The following is a 15,780-nucleotide window of genomic DNA, read 5'->3' on the forward strand; positions in this document are numbered from 1 at the left end:
TTTTATAAAGCTAACGAATCAATAGTAACGCTTTATTCGGTGCATAAACGCAGTAAGGTAATCAAATGCTAACCCAAAAATATTCCTTGTCCATTTGCGCCGCGGTACGTATGGTATCCTTTTTTAGTTAACTATACTGTTTTCACCACCTTCCCCATCTAGCTAAGCTCACATGTATCGTTCCACCGTTGCGAAACACCGAAGCAACGTTCAATCATATCATGGCGCACCGGATGCTGCCGGCATGTGCTCTATGCACCGGCAATCTCTTGACCCAGCAGTGAAAGTTGCTTCAAGAACTGTTTCGCATTCGTTAGTGTTGAGGCACCGTAAATGATGCGCCGAATGCTGTTGGTGCTTTGCTTGGATTTTATAAAATCAACCAAATTCTGGTACTCGATGTAATTGCCACCACCGACCACAAACACGATGGCGTCCTGAAATGGGGCCCGATTTTTCGGCACCACATCGCTACCCTTGAGCAGCTTCGGATCGAGGTAAAGATAGTCATCCACCTCAGACCCACCAGACCGGCACTCCATTAGCTGTTCCGTGATTTTGGTGACGGGAAGATTCTGAAACAGTGCGGACACGTGTTAGGATAGGCAGTTAAATCGTTCATCTAATGCAACGATCGGTTAATTACATACGTGTCTTTTAACTACTAAATTCTTCACACCTTCCATGACGAAAGACGATCCCTGGGACACGAGCTTCGAAAACATGGACACCGTTTTCGTGCCGCTTCCTTCGTATTGGTTTGAGTTCGTCAGTGTGCTCTTCATGATGCTCCTAAAATCAAGACGCAAAGCATGTAATGATCGTTGCGTTGCTATGGGTTACCATTAACGACACTCACTTCCATCGCTGTATGTACGGCAAGGGAGACAAATCACAGTCACACTCCTTTAACGTTTCTTCTAGGCGCTTGAATTCCGCATCGGTCACGTTACTGCAGATGTAGTAGATGATAAACAATCGCATTTTATCCTCAGGTAGGCCAAATTCCGGATCCTTCAGCAATTCGATCAGAGCACGATCGAGCGCCTGTTTTGACATGATTTTTTCTTCCAGCTCAAAAAACGAATCTAACCGGCGCGATTTAATATAGTTCAGAATGGAAGTTGCAATTTTCGTGTGCATATCGATCAGACGCTTCTTTTCCAACAGCTGTGGCAGTGAGTTGACGGCGCTGGTCAGTTTGGCCGTGTTATCATTCACCATCGAGAATGCGACATCCGATTCCCCATCGATGCCCATTGTCGTTTTGAGCTTTTTGATCTCTTCCTCCGAGGAACGGTACTGTTCCAGCTCTTCCTGTATAGCTTCGGCCACCGTTGGAAACGGACTACCTTTATGGGTACACCAGAACCTGTCACGTGAATCTAAATCACAAGCTTTCATTTTTGGTTTCGCTCCGGTCGCACCGTACTGCTGCTGGTCGGCTGATGGATCTTCTTCCACTACCACACGGTTCAGGGCGAGCTCCAGCACATCGTGGGCTAACGCTTGGTAAGTCCAGGTATGATGCAACGGTGTCGCCATATCGATGGTTCGATCCAGCAGCACCAGCAACGGTCTCTGAAAGCTAAATGCCCCTGTTTGTGTAGCATCCATGTGAAACAAATTGTTCCGAGCGTCCCAGAGGTTTTCACGCAGCTTTTTCTCCAACTTTCGGGCCACCATTTCGGCGGCACTGTTTTTTGGACACCGTATGATGGGCACGGTACCAAGCGTAACGAACACGGCGAACAAACTGTCCACAATGCTATCCATAATGTTTTCCATTTCTACGTCTTGCGTATTGGCACGATTAATGGCTGCAATGAGTCAAGTGAAGCAATTTCCTAATAACTATCTGATTCCATGATAATAAACAACAAAATACCTACCGTAATACGACAATGCGTCACTGTTCTGGTGCTTCAGCACAAACATGTCATCCTCAAGCGTAATGAAATTCAAGTACTGATCGTACACCTTGTGAATGTTGGCGACGCAACCTGCCTGCAAGGCAGCACCAGCCAAATCTTCCAGCTTTTGCCGCGAAATAGGCGCAATGAAGTTCAGATGATATACATCATACAGACCGTTCTGGAAGTCTTGCGCAATACGGCCCAAATTTTCTTCGGTTGCGGCACAGAAGTAAATAGCCGGCACGTCCGGAATGGAATCACGATCGGAATGTAACTGACTGCAAAAGGTAAAAACACAACACTGTTTAACTAGCCTGCCCAGCGCCAACCGGGGTGTATGCGGTCAATATTTACATATGCAGCGTTATACCCATTTCGCGCAACTCGCGAATGGATATCAACGGTGAAATAATGTCTTGTCCAGCACGATCATATATCAACAGCTTCCATACAGGTTCGGCGGAGATGGCTTTCGTTATGGGCTGATTGAGATTTAGCATTTGTTTGATAGCATCTGAAATGGCACAACATACAAAGCGGTCACGTTAGTAGGGTGTTGCATTTGCAACCATATACACGAAACTTACTAATCTGACGATCTTTAAGGGTCGCCATGGTGGTAAAAGCGGAAATTAATCGTGATTTTTTCACACACGAACTAATAAAAGAGGAATCCAATCAAAGAAACTGTGTTCTGTTCGGAACCGAGTGACGTTGACAATTCCGCGATATATTTTTTTTATATTCGTCATCGGCTGCCAACTGTCAAACTGTGAAAAACGTAAACAATCTGCTGCAAGGCACAAAAAACATTCAGCTCAGATGCTGCATGGTCTCGTTTAATTTTTAAAACAGCCGTTAAAATAAAATCGTTTACAACTATTCAATCAATGTAAAATGTAAAACAAAATTGAAAAATAATATGATAATAACAATAACTTTGATAACCAATCCATATATTTATGAGAAGAAAAAAAATTGGTCACATAGTATTCTTAAAAGCTTCGATATATTTCAAATAATTTTCTTCAATTTCATCCCTTACAATGAAATTTATTTGTGCAACTAAGATAAAATCAAACACAGGTGGGATGGTGTTTGGAATAACTTAAGATTATAATTATTCTTATGAAAATAACCTAACGATCGTTGCTATACAAATGATCATCCAAAGGGAATGTAAAAGGTGTGTCCTTTCCGCACCACTATCATCGCCCATGCATCGAATACCTTCGTGTCGGATAACGAACCGTACCTGATCCGGGTAGCGACAATCGTTTTCGTTGCACAACACATTTGAACTTTCCAAACGTACGGCATAGTAGAGCGATCGACACGCCTGATCCATCAATCCATCGCACGGACGGGTGTGATTAAACCACAGACTTTCGGCGCCCGGACCCGTTGTTTGGCACTTGTCGGGAGCAGTTCGATGGTTTCGCCCTTCACACACGGTAAACTCACCATAATCCGTGTTCATGAACTGTACGCGAATGTTCTCACTGTTGCGCAGGAACAGCTGCCCCAAGCGATACCGCAACTCAACACCCGGCGTAAGGTACTGTTCATATTCTTCACGAACTACTGCTGCACGCCAAAAATCACGATTACTGGCGGTGTGGCAATTGGGCGCCATTAAACGTTGAGGTATACTGTGTAACATTTGTGCGAGTTGATCAGCAAAACTAACGATCGCTATTTGGGAAGCTTCAATAATGTGATAATGCTCGTCTGTCGATCGGCTGTGAGATGTATCGTTCTGAAATTAGTTAAAAAAAAAGTCACACAGTTATTTTGTGATATACATTATGCATAGTAGACACTTACAAAATTCGTCAACTGTCGGAATGTGGCCGCATCGTTAGTGACAAAACCGAAATAAAGATCGGGAAACTGTTCAAATGATCCGCGCAGCATTCGGCGAGCACTTTCAAAGTCTGTATTTGTTATACGATGCGACTGAGCGAATACCAGCACGACTGGAGCATTGGAACCGACAGTAAAATTGGATCTCTCATCATCCATTTGTGCCGCAAGAGTAGTAACGATCGAGGCAAAACTTCGAGACAGCGACAGCTGCTGGGGAACTATAATCGATATGCATCGTGTTAATATCTATCCTTATGAAAAACACTCCCAAAAATGGATATTTTCTTACACGATCCCCGAAAGCGAAGAAGTTGCTCGAATGCCGTAGATATACTGTTCGTTTTATTCACAATGTATTGACCAGTGGTGCCTTGTACAACGGAGAGAGATGATCCGTAGCTGGAGACGTCAATTAAATTCACCAAATAGCTAAAACGAAAAGAACACTAAGGAAAATTTGATCGTGTACACAACTTTGGAAATGTTCTTACGAAATTAGCTGCAGATTGCGATACTCATCACGAGAACCGTCTAGCACAACCGTCAGATCCACGTTTGGTTTTACGGTAGACTTTCCCGAGCCGGACATTGTCGGACAGTCGGCAACGGTGTCGAGTAGCAGATTGGCTTGGTCTACAAATTGATCAACCGTCGCGTTACAGATGTTTTGCATAAGACGTTCATCGACGATCACACTGCCGGTAGTGTATTGCAACAGTTCAACAAATTTATACGTTTCCTGCTTAAGCTTATCCTTTTCGATTGAACGGAGAATGTCTTTCCGTTGGCACGCACGTGTTACATCCATTGATTGCTTTTGCGTTGGCTTTTCTTCAATCTCCTCACCGTCAAAGACCGCGTGGAACCGTGTGCCTCCAATCGCTTTCGCACTGAACTGTTCCCTTTCCATTGACTCAGTATCTTTCCCGCCAGATTGCAGAGAGCCAGTTTTTGGTGGTCTACCTTGTCCAAACCCAATGCGTCTTCGATGGGAGATTGTTTCGATAGCGGTAACAGGTATGCCACGATCGCTGTAGAACATCTCCAGCACTTGGGAGAGTCGCAAGCGACGCAAACGTTTGTAAAGTTGGGGAGTTTGCTGCGCCAGAAAGAACCCATCGATGCCGGCCAATATTTCACTGTCCGTCATTTCCCACCGACCCGCGTGGTTCTCGCTCAGATAGCGAGCGCGTGGAAAGTACGTGTCGTTCCAGCTTCCAGCCAGTCCGATTACAACATCCCTGATAAGTGTCGGTCCTTGGTACAGACATACCTCAGCCAAATCACCCGCCAAACCGGCTGCGTACATGTTATCGATCGATTCAAGCGATGCAAACAATTTCTCCAATTGTTTGCGTGTGTCCGCCTTGTCCATGGTTTCCAAATTTTCGTATGGATTTTTCTTCCTGTAAGCCGTCACAAACTCGCTAATCAGTACGTTCTGTGGCTGAAGACCGGCAGCAATCGACATGATGACTACACCTGGTGAAATCGTACCGTAGTCAGCTGTATGACAAGTTCCCCGTTCCAGTGGACAGCGGGATAAAGGACGTGCAAAGGTCGTCTGATTGGAATTACTCTTCTGCGATCTGGAAAGAAAATTAACAAACTACATTAGGGTTGTTCTTAAAAACAAAAAACACTATTCAACTACTTACTTATTCCGAGTGATCCAAGGTGCTTGCGCGTTTCCATCGTTACTCATCAGTGTAATTGGGCAGGTAATCCGTTCATCGTCACGCTGGAAGGGTTCGACGGAACTGCTCAACATCCGGTGCAGGTTACAGATTTCGAACGGTGTCAAGAAGGCTTCGAAATCAATTCGTCCCGGTACGTTTGATACCAACTGCCGTTGGAGTGCATACTTCGGCACCATTATACCACGCGGACTGTGCGGAGTGACCCATTCTGTTTCGGCCACCCCTGGAACCTTTTCAATGCCATCCACGCGTAATCTGATATGTAAAATGGAATGTTTTAGTAATAAACTGTGTCTTTTCGTAATTCAAGATGGCCATGTCCACCTGATAGGAGAAATGGTTGGAAACTTTCAGAGCAGATCTTCATATTGCGTCTAATACTGTAATGGATACTGGAGAGATGGATGGAAAACTCTCAGAACCCTGTGGTATCACCAAGGGGCTGCGTCGAGGAGATGGTCTAGGTTGTCTACTTTTATACTAAGGGCTAGAGAGGATCATGCGCGACTCACAGATGGAAACTTCGAGAACTGAGAAAACTTTCCTCAGTGAATTATTTTTCTTTTCTTTTAGGTCATCCACATTGCAGACATGACAGACGACGTCACTCGACCCTGAGTAAGTAGTGGTCGTAGGGCCGCATTAGTCCCATCGCATACAAAGTACTCAGATATTCCTCTAAAATAAAGTTCAGAACTTAAGACAATCTCTTCGCTGTGTTAGAGCAGGAAATACTTAGAAGAAGTTTTGGCTATGTGTGGATCTCACTACCATTAGAATTAGAATTACGAAATTTCATTAGAATCAGCTTTACGACTAAGCCTATAAATGTATTTGTAGATCGTTCAAATGAACATATGGAGCGTGAAGATTCAAAATTCGACGATAATGAGATTGGAATATTGGATTGGATGAAGTTAGCACTAGAGACCATGAAAAGCAACAAGACAAGAATACTAATCACCTGTAGCGAGTTCTCTAACATTTGATAACAGTTAGAGAAGAGACAATTTTTGCTAGCACAGGATGAAAACTCACTCTTACCGGTGAATGAGTTCCGCACTAAGCATACGTATATCCAGCGTGGTAGGATTATGGCGCTCGATCTTTCGTATCAGCTCCAACAGAAATGGTAACGTATGTGGTGGTCCCGGAAGTGTCCCATTTCCGCGATAGCAGTGAATCAGTTCTTCGGGTATGTTATAATTTCCTTCGGCAATTTTCACAAACCCTACAATAAAGCACAACGTTAGTTGTATATACATACATCTCACGGTTTTACAAACAATCTTTTTACTTCACATACCAATTATTATTAAAGAGGCCAGAAAAAGCCGTACACTGAAAACATTCAACAGACGTTTCATTCCGCGTTTGTTGGAGGTTTGGTTCATTCACACTTTCAACACACACACACCACACACCAATAAATGTCTTATCTCCCTTAATCTAAACACTTCTTTTTATCAGTGTCTTGTTTAGGTGCGGTTTCGATGACTAACTACCTGTCATCTGTAAAACAACCAAAAAAAAGTCACAAAATATTATGAGCACGTTATTAAATTCACCAAAACTATACTGCAAGTCACTTGTATTCCATTTACATGATGTTCTTTATCGTATCTTCGTGAAAATAAGTGCTCACGCCAATCCGGAAGAAATTGTTATGACATACATATTTTATATAGACAATATCGAATTTCCATAAATATTTTGTATGATAACTTATGGCAATGGATTAATGCGAGTCATATCAATCACCATTCGACAACTAAATACGTTTTGATATTAAGTTATTGTTACTAGAATTACAAATCGATCTTCACACATGAACGGTTCGGATAGCACTAAACAACTGAGGTATTCTCTTATCAAAACTTCCCTACGCCTTCTAATCTGATAAGCAATGGGTATCTTACCACCGAAAGGTCATACATGAAGCGTCCAATTTTAACAGATATGTGTGTTAGTGCAACACATGAAGAAGTAGTGCAACTTTATTGAATTAAGCAGCAGTCGAAACGGGCATTGTCATCAACCTGGACCAAATAAATGGCAAAAAAAGAAAATAAAAATTACTACCAGTTTTTTTTTTACACCAAATTATATTTTTGTAAACTTGTTTATCTTCTTCGCGTTTCTCGTCCTGTTTGCTCTTTGTGCAAAACTTGCACTACAATTCTGTGTTGTTGTTAGTGAATTTTTATTTAATTTTATTTGCGTTTTTTGTTTTATTTCTTTAGTTGACCATCGTGCAGGAAGTAGTGTGTGTTTTTTTCACTCTTCTCTATCTCCTACCTCTCCTAGCATTGGTTAATTTGTTCCACGTGACTACTATCCATTCCTCGTTTACAATCGCTTCCCTGTCAATTAGTGTTAATCTGTGTTTGTGCATTGTTTGTGTGTGTGTGTGTGTTTGTCTTGTGTTGACCACTATTATGTTTAAAATTCTCGCCTTTTTCGCAATTGGACATATACAACTAATTATGCGTTAAAATATATCATCTAATTGTGTGTTTTCAAAATGACATTAATTTGGGGGATGGGTTTGAAACAAGGTGACGTACGCAGCGTATGATTATTAACCCGCACATAACGCGATATATAGTTTTCGTCGTTCGTAAATCATTCGTATCCCGTTGTGTTAAGCTTTCCGCTTTGAATTTAAACTCCTGTAGTAATCCCCGATACGACATTGGTTATTCTGCTGCACTGCAAGATTCAATTGGTATGCGATTAATAGTGTTATTAGTGTAATTACTTTATTTAACGTTGCAATTGTTTCGATTGTTATACACATTCAGCCTCCTTACACTCCTTCTTTTCTCCCACCGCGTTCTTGTTATCACTTTATCATAATCGTTCGATTTTAATATCCGTTCTGCACAGTCTGTGTTCCAGCGGTACCATTTCAATTTACCTTCCTTTTCTAATCAACGGACTGCTTTACATTATGGCCCTCGGTTTAGATTCAAGTGTTGCGCCTCTCTGGCAACGGGTGGTACAAGTATATGGGTGGTGTTGTATCTGATGGATTCGGTACACCGAACTGGTGCAAATACACATATGTTTGGAATTGTTTGATTTCCTTTATGGTGGTTTAATTTTGGTTTATTTGATTTCCGTCTCTTAATGTTGGTTTGTTTTGGATTTCTATAATTCACGATTATTCATGTACACGACGATTAACAAAAAGTTTCCGACAAAGGAACGAAACGAAACTGTCCCTCCTGGAAGAATTTTTACACCTTGGAGAATCGGACACACACACACACACTGGTTGGTGGAATTGTGGTTTTGCTATTTGTTTTACTCAGTAACATTATTTTCGTGCGAAAGTTTGCTCTGCTTGTACCGAAACAACAACAGTTTGTCCGCTGGTACGAATTATGCAAAACAGCATCATCATAATTTTATGCTGCTGCTCCCCCCGGACATTCCTTCAAGATGAAATCTATTTATTTTATATTTAATATTTGTCTATAGCGTTCAATTTCCTACCGAGAAATAGTCTCAAGTACGCTCAGAATACCATAAAACCAAAAAGCAGAAAAATCGACGATCGCTTGCGTTTTAGTATAAATATGTGTTTGCTTTTTCCTAAATATATACTGACATTCCACGTTCCAATTCCAACAAGCCGATCCGTTAGTTTTCGACCTAGAAAAATAAAATTTAATTCCAATCGCATCAAAAAACGGATGGAAAAAGACTTTCGTAGCTTATCCGTTGCATCTGCAATTGATAGAAAACCGCAAGACAATTCAGTAAACCATATCCGTGTCCTGCCTTCCCTTTTTCCAACCATATGTGTATGCACAGATACACGACACATAAACGATCCTGCCGTTCGTTTTGTGTGACCGAAAACCAGTAGTATGTATTGTCATTCGGTTAAAAATGCAAAAAGGTACATAATTTGTTAATTCAGTTGTGGTTTCTTTCTTTACCTTTTCCAACCATTTTGTATGTTGATGATTTGCTAAAAAATTGTACTGGCGTATTACTCTTTTCTTTCTTCCCTAATCAGGTGGCCACTCTTATTTGCAGCAAGCCACAATTCTTGCAAGACTCAATACTCAATACTTGAAAATTACATTATAAAACGAAGCATTCACATGAAAAAAGATAATCATTGTACTGACTTTAACTAACATTTTTCTTATTACATCATACATGTTTCGTTACAGAAAACTATATTTGTTAAAAACAAAAAACATCTCCATTCATGGTTTAATGTATATTGGGAACTATCGTATTATGTTGCAAATTCTAATAGAAAAATGTTCTCGAACAAATTAGAGTTTTTTTTTCCTTTCTCACTTTGACACGGCAACCCATTCAATGGTACGGTCTTAGCGAGTTCTAGGGAACGATAGATTAGTTGATATCTATACATAACACCTTTCGTTCACAATCTCTCTTCTTCCTCTTGGCGACGGTTGAAAAAATGACAATCCACCAAACATTGACAGTGAACATTTAAACTGTATTTTGTAGAATATTTTCTGCATTTCGTCCTGTTCGGATATTCATCTATCGTTTGCAAACGGTAAAGTGACACGATTGTGTTGAATTACATTTAAAACATTTTGCTTCAGACCCTTGTCCTTCGCGTGTTGTACAAAACACTACCATAGTGACACATTGACAAGCGCAATCCATCAAGACCCTGGACCAAGAGACAACGGAAAAAAACGAAAGAAATAACACCATTTGTGCCTATATCGTTTTATCCTATTTATCTATAAAAAGACCGGTTACACAGTGCGTCCATTATCATCTAAGGTGTTTACTTCTGCTACTGTTAAATCATTATTATTCTCCCGATCGTCTTAATGCCACTTAGAAATTGTTGTCCCATCCCTTTTTTTTGTCGGATGTGCTGTATGGGAAATTGTACAGTTTTGTCGTGATTACGATCACATGAAAGAGTTACTTTAAATGTGTCTGCGTGTATATAATTATAAACGATAATTCTCTTCGTATTAGTTTTGTCCTTTCTACTGCAACATAGCTACAGACTCCGCATCAAACCCAATCGTTTCGATCAGTTAAAGGCAAGCAAAAGGTTCATAAAATCGATCACGTTGCAAGAGAGAGAGAGAGGGAGTTACGCTCTTCCTGCTTTTGCTTACGCCCACTTTCTTCTAGAACATTGCTCCATCGGTCAAATGCAGTAGAAAATGCTTCGCCAGTATGGTGCAATTGTCGTGGAACAAAAATAAAAAGGATTCACTCCTAAGCTGACGGTGCAGATCGATCGCGCACTCTAAACCCAAGAGGCCACCAAGGAAGATAAGATTTTGGAATGGATTATCTTATAATGTTTCGCTACCAAGGTACGAGGATGATTAACTTTCCTGTGAGGATTTGTTTTGTGTAGTTCTCTCCTTTATATACACACAACGTAAACAAACGCAAATCGGTTTGAACATTCTGTGTGCCTGAATTTGAGACATTCGTGTGAATTGTTTTTTTTTTGTTCAATACATTAAAGCTACTATTTTTTCTCTCTTGATACTACACCCATACAACGAATAGATTTAATGGTACTTGGGTGCATTATGGGGGCTTACGTTTATTTCGTAGTATCTCTTACATCCAACGTTCTCTACCTAACAGGGGGTTTCCAATAAATATTTGCTCTTTTGTGTTGTGCGATTATCACTACAACGAACTAGATATATCGGCTTGCATTCCTATCAAATAAAGTCATACGGTGACAATAATGTTGCACGAAATCATTCACAAAAGTAAAAACATAAAGCAAAATAAGCAAACAATCATGTTGCGCATATACTGTTGTACAGATTCGTTTGACATCGCGTTCCTCCCGTGGGGTGTTTTGTGCGTGGTACACCAATATTGCCATTCGAGAAACATTCTAAAACATGCTTTTCCTTTTTTTTTTACAACAACACAATTCGAATCAAATAAAAGCACATCCAAACACAACATTGCTAGTGACTATTTTTGCACGATTACAGTTTGCGGGTTGTTGTGTTTTCACTACTTTTCTTACAACACGCGGGTCGCGTTATGTTTTATTGTTTTTTTCCTTCTTCTTCACAATAAATGCAAAAGAGGACTTAGTTGTGTCCAAATTACTTTCTTCAGTGACACTCGTATGTTACATCTATACGATAATTACGATACAGAATAGTAGAAATGCATCCCTAGTCCAATGAGCGTTATTAAATAAAATTATAATCGAAACTCTCGAATGTAGTTAAAGATTTGTAGTACAGTTTTTGAAAAAAAAAACAAAAAATGATTCAAATTACGTAAATGTTATTGTGCAAATTTCTTCAACCGATTCTTTTTCGTAGTTTGATTTGATTAAAAAAAAAGAAAAAAAAGTCTATCGGTAGTAACAGCATGGCAGCAGTTAAAGTACTCTCTATAATTGCTCTATAACCTGCGATTTCTGATTGCCCACACACTGACGGCTAACTGTTTCACCTTACTTCACCGGAAGATAATATTCATGGGCGCGTAATTTATACGCGAAACTGCATACTCTCGACAGTACGAAGCAAACGGGCATTTGGAAGTAAATGGGAGGATAGAATAGAAGATGAAGAAGTTTGCCGAGATTGCGGACGCTGCGTAAAAACTGGAAACAGTAGATGTTTTAATCTAGCCATTTGAATAGTGTAGCGGTTTTCTTGCTTCAGAAATCCAATACAGACGTTTTGGTCCTTACACATTATACATAGTGACATATTTCTTTGTGCGCATATCTTGACGACCACCACTGTACCGTACCGTCCTAAGGGAGTTTTGTTTGAGGAAGAGCTAGACAATCGTTTGAAAACATCAAATATATGGATACTTTGGCGTAGCTTAACTAATCTGTTGGTCGGTTGTTGTTGTTGTTGCTTTCTTGTTTCATCGCACTGCTAAGATTCGCTAACCAACATTTGTGCCGTGACCAATGGCTTGTTGCCGGGTGACTATTGTAGCCGTATTTTGTCGACTGTGCGGTGGCTGGTAAGCCTTGTTTTTTGTTTTTTTGTTTTTGTTCGGAACACGACGCAACACTACATTTCGCGCCATGTTAACCTTAAGCTTCCGTTTCAGCGCCTTTCAAGCGTAACCGTGCGAAATCCTCAAATATAATATCATCATCCGGACAGTTGTCGTCGCTAAAAAGGTAGAAAAGGAAAGAAATTTAGTAAGAGACAAAAATAGGTCAATTTTTTAATTATTTTGGGATTAATTTTAAAAGAATTTTATAATAGTGAGATATGGTGTGTGAGAAATTTCTTTTTAAAATATTAAAATCCCTATACAGTATACTCCACCACCCATACACCAAACGCTCTGTGATTCCCAGTATTAACACGGTAATTTCTGTAGCACTTGCGGCGAAAAAAGGTCAACCCATACGATATTCCCAAACCTACGAACAGAAGTACCCTTGAGGGACTGTACTAACTTTGTTTCGTTTGAATATTTCGAGTGCCCAACAAATGACCACTTGAAACCCTTGTCCACAACTTAACGATCTGCCTAGCCCCATTCAGGAGCGGCACACTTTATTTATCCGAAAAATTAAAATAATATTACTTTCAAGTTTATACAATCACCATGTAGTAAACCATCCACGTTATTTAGCATTAAATTCCCCAAATGTTTCGTAACAAATTAAAATAAAGCTTTTTAGCTGTGCTAGTGACACACTTACCCGTCGAGTTGGATTAGATTGGGACCATCCTCTTTGGCGGCATTTGCGTCACCATTATTACTGTTGGAGCCCATTTCGTGACCGGCCTGGTACGAATGTTTGCGATCGGCACTATTCACTGTTCGACCTGGTGATCGGTCTCCTATCACGGGTTCGTCGTCGTCCGGTTTCGGGTGCATGAGTATGAATGGCAACTCTGCGACTAAATCTCTGAAAAATATTAAATAAAGATTATGAAGCTCTTGGTGCATCACATTGCTGAAAGCAATAATTGAAGGCAATATAATTTACCCGCCGAGTGGAGTAATGCAAAGTTTAACCTTCACTTTATACTGCACTATAATGCCCAGGTTTTCTCGTTGTGAAGGATCAGCAATTCTGCACCAGCAAAAGCGAAAAGTTTTGGGAAAATATAAAATCATTATATTACATTTGTCATGAAATAAAATACGTGAAATATAATCTAATCAAACAATCATTAAATTAAGGAAAAATTTAAGCGAGAAGCTATAATTAAAAGGGATAACGAAAATATTACGGGAAACTAAATGCATATAAAGAACACTAATTAATAAGAATATGTTAATACATTTTCTATTGCAAACAAACTAGTAGTCTAAAATACAATAATATTCAGTCACTTCACAAAGAAAGTTTATTATTAATGGCTGTATAAATTGTCTTATGTATGGGATTTATACCCGTACATGATGTGTACTATACTATTTGACCGGCCCAACCAAATTGAATTTAAAATATCAAATCGATTATAAAAATTACATTAAAAAAAATCAACCGATATGAAAAAAACAACGATTCGATCATCAACATTAATTTTTCATTTCTACCTATATTTTCCATCCACCAGTGTGCGAGACCTGTGAATATGTTTAAACATTATTAGAAGTAGAAAAGCAGTGCAATACGAAGGAAAGGGAAGTGGTTAGGAGATGGGCAAGAGATACAAGCAACGACTATTTGTGTTGTTAAGAATCACAAAACAAAAATTTTTGTTACGAAAAAAAACGGGCCACATCCTCAATTAAGCGTGACGATATTTTGAAATCATTTAAACAAACGTTAAAATGTTAACAAACATTTTAGAAAACACTAGTGAAGGAACCACGTAAGAAAACGAACAAAAACAGCACAAATATAAATGATGTAAATGAATATACACAATTGAAACATAACAGAATGTTACAACAGAACTCTAAAACAAGTAAAACAATTTTACAAATGAATGTATGGTTTATTAAAAACGAAAAATGTTTTCTTCTGTACCGAGCTTTAAATATAAAACCAAAACGATAAACACATAAAACGAACAAACAATAACGCATAAACGATAAATAGTAATTGAATGAATACGCATGTACGTAAATAAAACGTTACAATGACGATAAAAACATAACACACACAAAAAAAACAAAGAAACAAAACAACGTACCCTCAATTGAGTGGGTTCTTAAACAAAAACAGTGCAACGAAGAACAACAACAGCACAGTGCTAGTAAGTAATAAAAAAACGCATAGTTCACCTACAAGGAAAGAGCAACAGGAATGTAGAAAACATAAAACCCTTTCAGGTGAACAAACGGTAACAATGAAGAAAAAAGGAAACAAAAAAATACACATGAGAAGAGACAAGAAAACGACACGAACGGCCAAGGAGCGATAGCCACCAGACAGACTGGTGAGAGACAGCTAGAAGGATCGTTGGGAGTGTGGCGGGCAAGAAAGAAAGTGTACGAGTGAAAGATGTATCAACAAACTTACAGCGTGCTCGAGGCCAGATTGGTGTCCTCGTGCTTCAGCTGCCCGTCAAGTGCCAGGCCCCACTTGTCTTTATTATTGGCCAGCAATGGCGTCAGCGTAAACACTTTCGAAAGCGTGAATCCGGGAGCAACCTGACATCCGTCTCTGTTGGTATGCGTAGGCATGTATATGTGTGTGTGGGGGTAGGGGGTAGATGGCGTTTGACCGAATGGGGTTCGGAGTGTTAAAACAATGGATCGATGGAAAGGTCGACGCGTAACGATCACACGTTACCCGGTTTTGAAGGTTGCGTAGTAGATGTGCGACACACACACCCGGCCGCCAGAAGGCGAACAGGAAACACAGCAGACACGATCCCAAAATGGTTCACGTTGGACACATTTGAATACGGAAGGCAGGTACAGAATTGAACCGTACGGCGAAAAGACGCACAAATGTTATTGTTTCATGAGAGGAAACCGATGGAGTTGATACAATAGCGCGTAAGAGCATCACATTTCGTTCGCAACATGAAAAGAAAAATAAACAGATAAAGAGAGAGAGAGAGAACGAGAGCGGAAAAGAGAGAAGGGGCAATATAAGGTACAATTAGTTTTCAAACGTTTTATGTTGATTTTTTTTTCGTGGAATTGATTCGATACAGAAACTGGTTTCTATCTAATGGCCGGGTGTACACCATCCGATTTGCTGCTGTATTTCATCGAACAATTTGCATACACAGACGCTCGTTGCAATCTATTCGGTATCGCTTGACATTAATCAATTTGTACCGGGAATTTCCGGATGGCATATCGATTTAATTGTGCACAGCAAAACGTAGACT

The 15,780-nt window shown here is 40.0% G+C and overlaps 3 protein-coding genes across 13 annotated transcripts in view; all 3 read right to left on the bottom strand.

The window, feature by feature from the left end:
- LOC125768767 (protein sly1 homolog) lies at positions 1-2,712 on the bottom strand. Its single transcript, XM_049436851.1, has 6 exons — positions 2,504-2,712; positions 2,271-2,430; positions 1,893-2,194; positions 860-1,820; positions 651-792; positions 1-575 (listed from the first exon to the last, which is right to left on the bottom strand). The coding sequence occupies exons 1-6, from the start codon at positions 2,529-2,531 to the stop codon at positions 252-254; spliced, it is 1,917 nt and encodes a 638-aa protein (XP_049292808.1). The 5' UTR covers positions 2,532-2,712; the 3' UTR covers positions 1-251.
- A 191-nt stretch (positions 2,713-2,903) lies between these two features.
- Positions 2,904-9,719, bottom strand: LOC125768763 (uncharacterized). Of its 4 annotated transcripts, none has more exons than XM_049436843.1 (8): positions 7,247-9,719; positions 6,792-6,997; positions 6,530-6,716; positions 5,444-5,740; positions 4,277-5,374; positions 4,075-4,214; positions 3,744-4,003; positions 2,904-3,675 (listed from the first exon to the last, which is right to left on the bottom strand). In XM_049436843.1, the coding sequence occupies exons 2-8, from the start codon at positions 6,877-6,879 to the stop codon at positions 3,043-3,045; spliced, it is 2,703 nt and encodes a 900-aa protein (XP_049292800.1). In that variant the 5' UTR covers positions 6,880-6,997; positions 7,247-9,719; the 3' UTR covers positions 2,904-3,042. The 4 variants fall into 4 exon arrangements, with proteins under 4 accessions (XP_049292800.1, XP_049292801.1, XP_049292799.1 ...); XM_049436844.1 differs by having other exon boundaries at positions 7,161-9,719; XM_049436842.1 differs by having other exon boundaries at positions 7,090-9,719.
- Positions 9,720-11,038: 1,319 nt separating this feature from the next.
- LOC125768773 (beta-arrestin-1) overlaps positions 11,039-15,780 on the bottom strand; it is a 49,998-nt gene continuing 45,256 nt past the window's right edge. For 5 of the 8 annotated variants that reach the window (XM_049436858.1, XM_049436861.1, XM_049436862.1 and 2 more), the window contains 5 exons: positions 14,958-15,101; positions 14,027-14,056; positions 13,470-13,556; positions 13,179-13,388; positions 11,039-12,636 (listed from right to left, as the gene is read on the bottom strand). In XM_049436858.1, coding sequence (XP_049292815.1) covers positions 12,555-12,636; positions 13,179-13,388; positions 13,470-13,556; positions 14,027-14,056; positions 14,958-15,101 — 553 coding nt within the window. In that variant the 3' untranslated portion in view covers positions 11,039-12,554. The remainder of the gene's footprint in view (positions 12,637-13,178; positions 13,389-13,469; positions 13,557-14,026; positions 14,057-14,957; positions 15,102-15,780) is intronic. The other 3 variants (XM_049436863.1, XM_049436864.1, XM_049436865.1) reach the window with 3 other exon arrangements.

This window comes from Anopheles funestus, chromosome 3RL (genome assembly GCF_943734845.2).
Source record: "Anopheles funestus chromosome 3RL, idAnoFuneDA-416_04, whole genome shotgun sequence".
NCBI classification, from domain to species: domain Eukaryota; kingdom Metazoa; phylum Arthropoda; class Insecta; order Diptera; family Culicidae; genus Anopheles; species Anopheles funestus.

Bases quoted from the DNA above. Each gene is read 5' to 3' on its own strand.
- LOC125768767 (XM_049436851.1), bottom strand. From the start codon at position 2,531: ATGGCGACCCTTAAAGATCGTCAGATTA. The intron at 2,195-2,270 runs GTAAATATTGAC...TACCTTTTGCAG, and splicing joins ATGGGTATAACGCTGCATAT to TCAGTTACATTCCGATCGTG. The intron at 1,821-1,892 runs GTAGGTATTTTG...GACTCATTGCAG, and splicing joins TGACGCATTGTCGTATTACG to CCATTAATCGTGCCAATACG.
- LOC125768763 (XM_049436843.1), bottom strand. From the start codon at position 6,879: ATGAACCAAACCTCCAACAAACGCGGAATGAAACGTCTGTTGAATGTT. The intron at 6,717-6,791 runs GTATGTGAAGTA...GCTTTATTGTAG, and splicing joins GGCCTCTTTAATAATAATTG to GGTTTGTGAAAATTGCCGAA. The intron at 5,741-6,529 runs GTAAGAGTGAGT...TTTACATATCAG, and splicing joins AGTGCGGAACTCATTCACCG to ATTACGCGTGGATGGCATTG.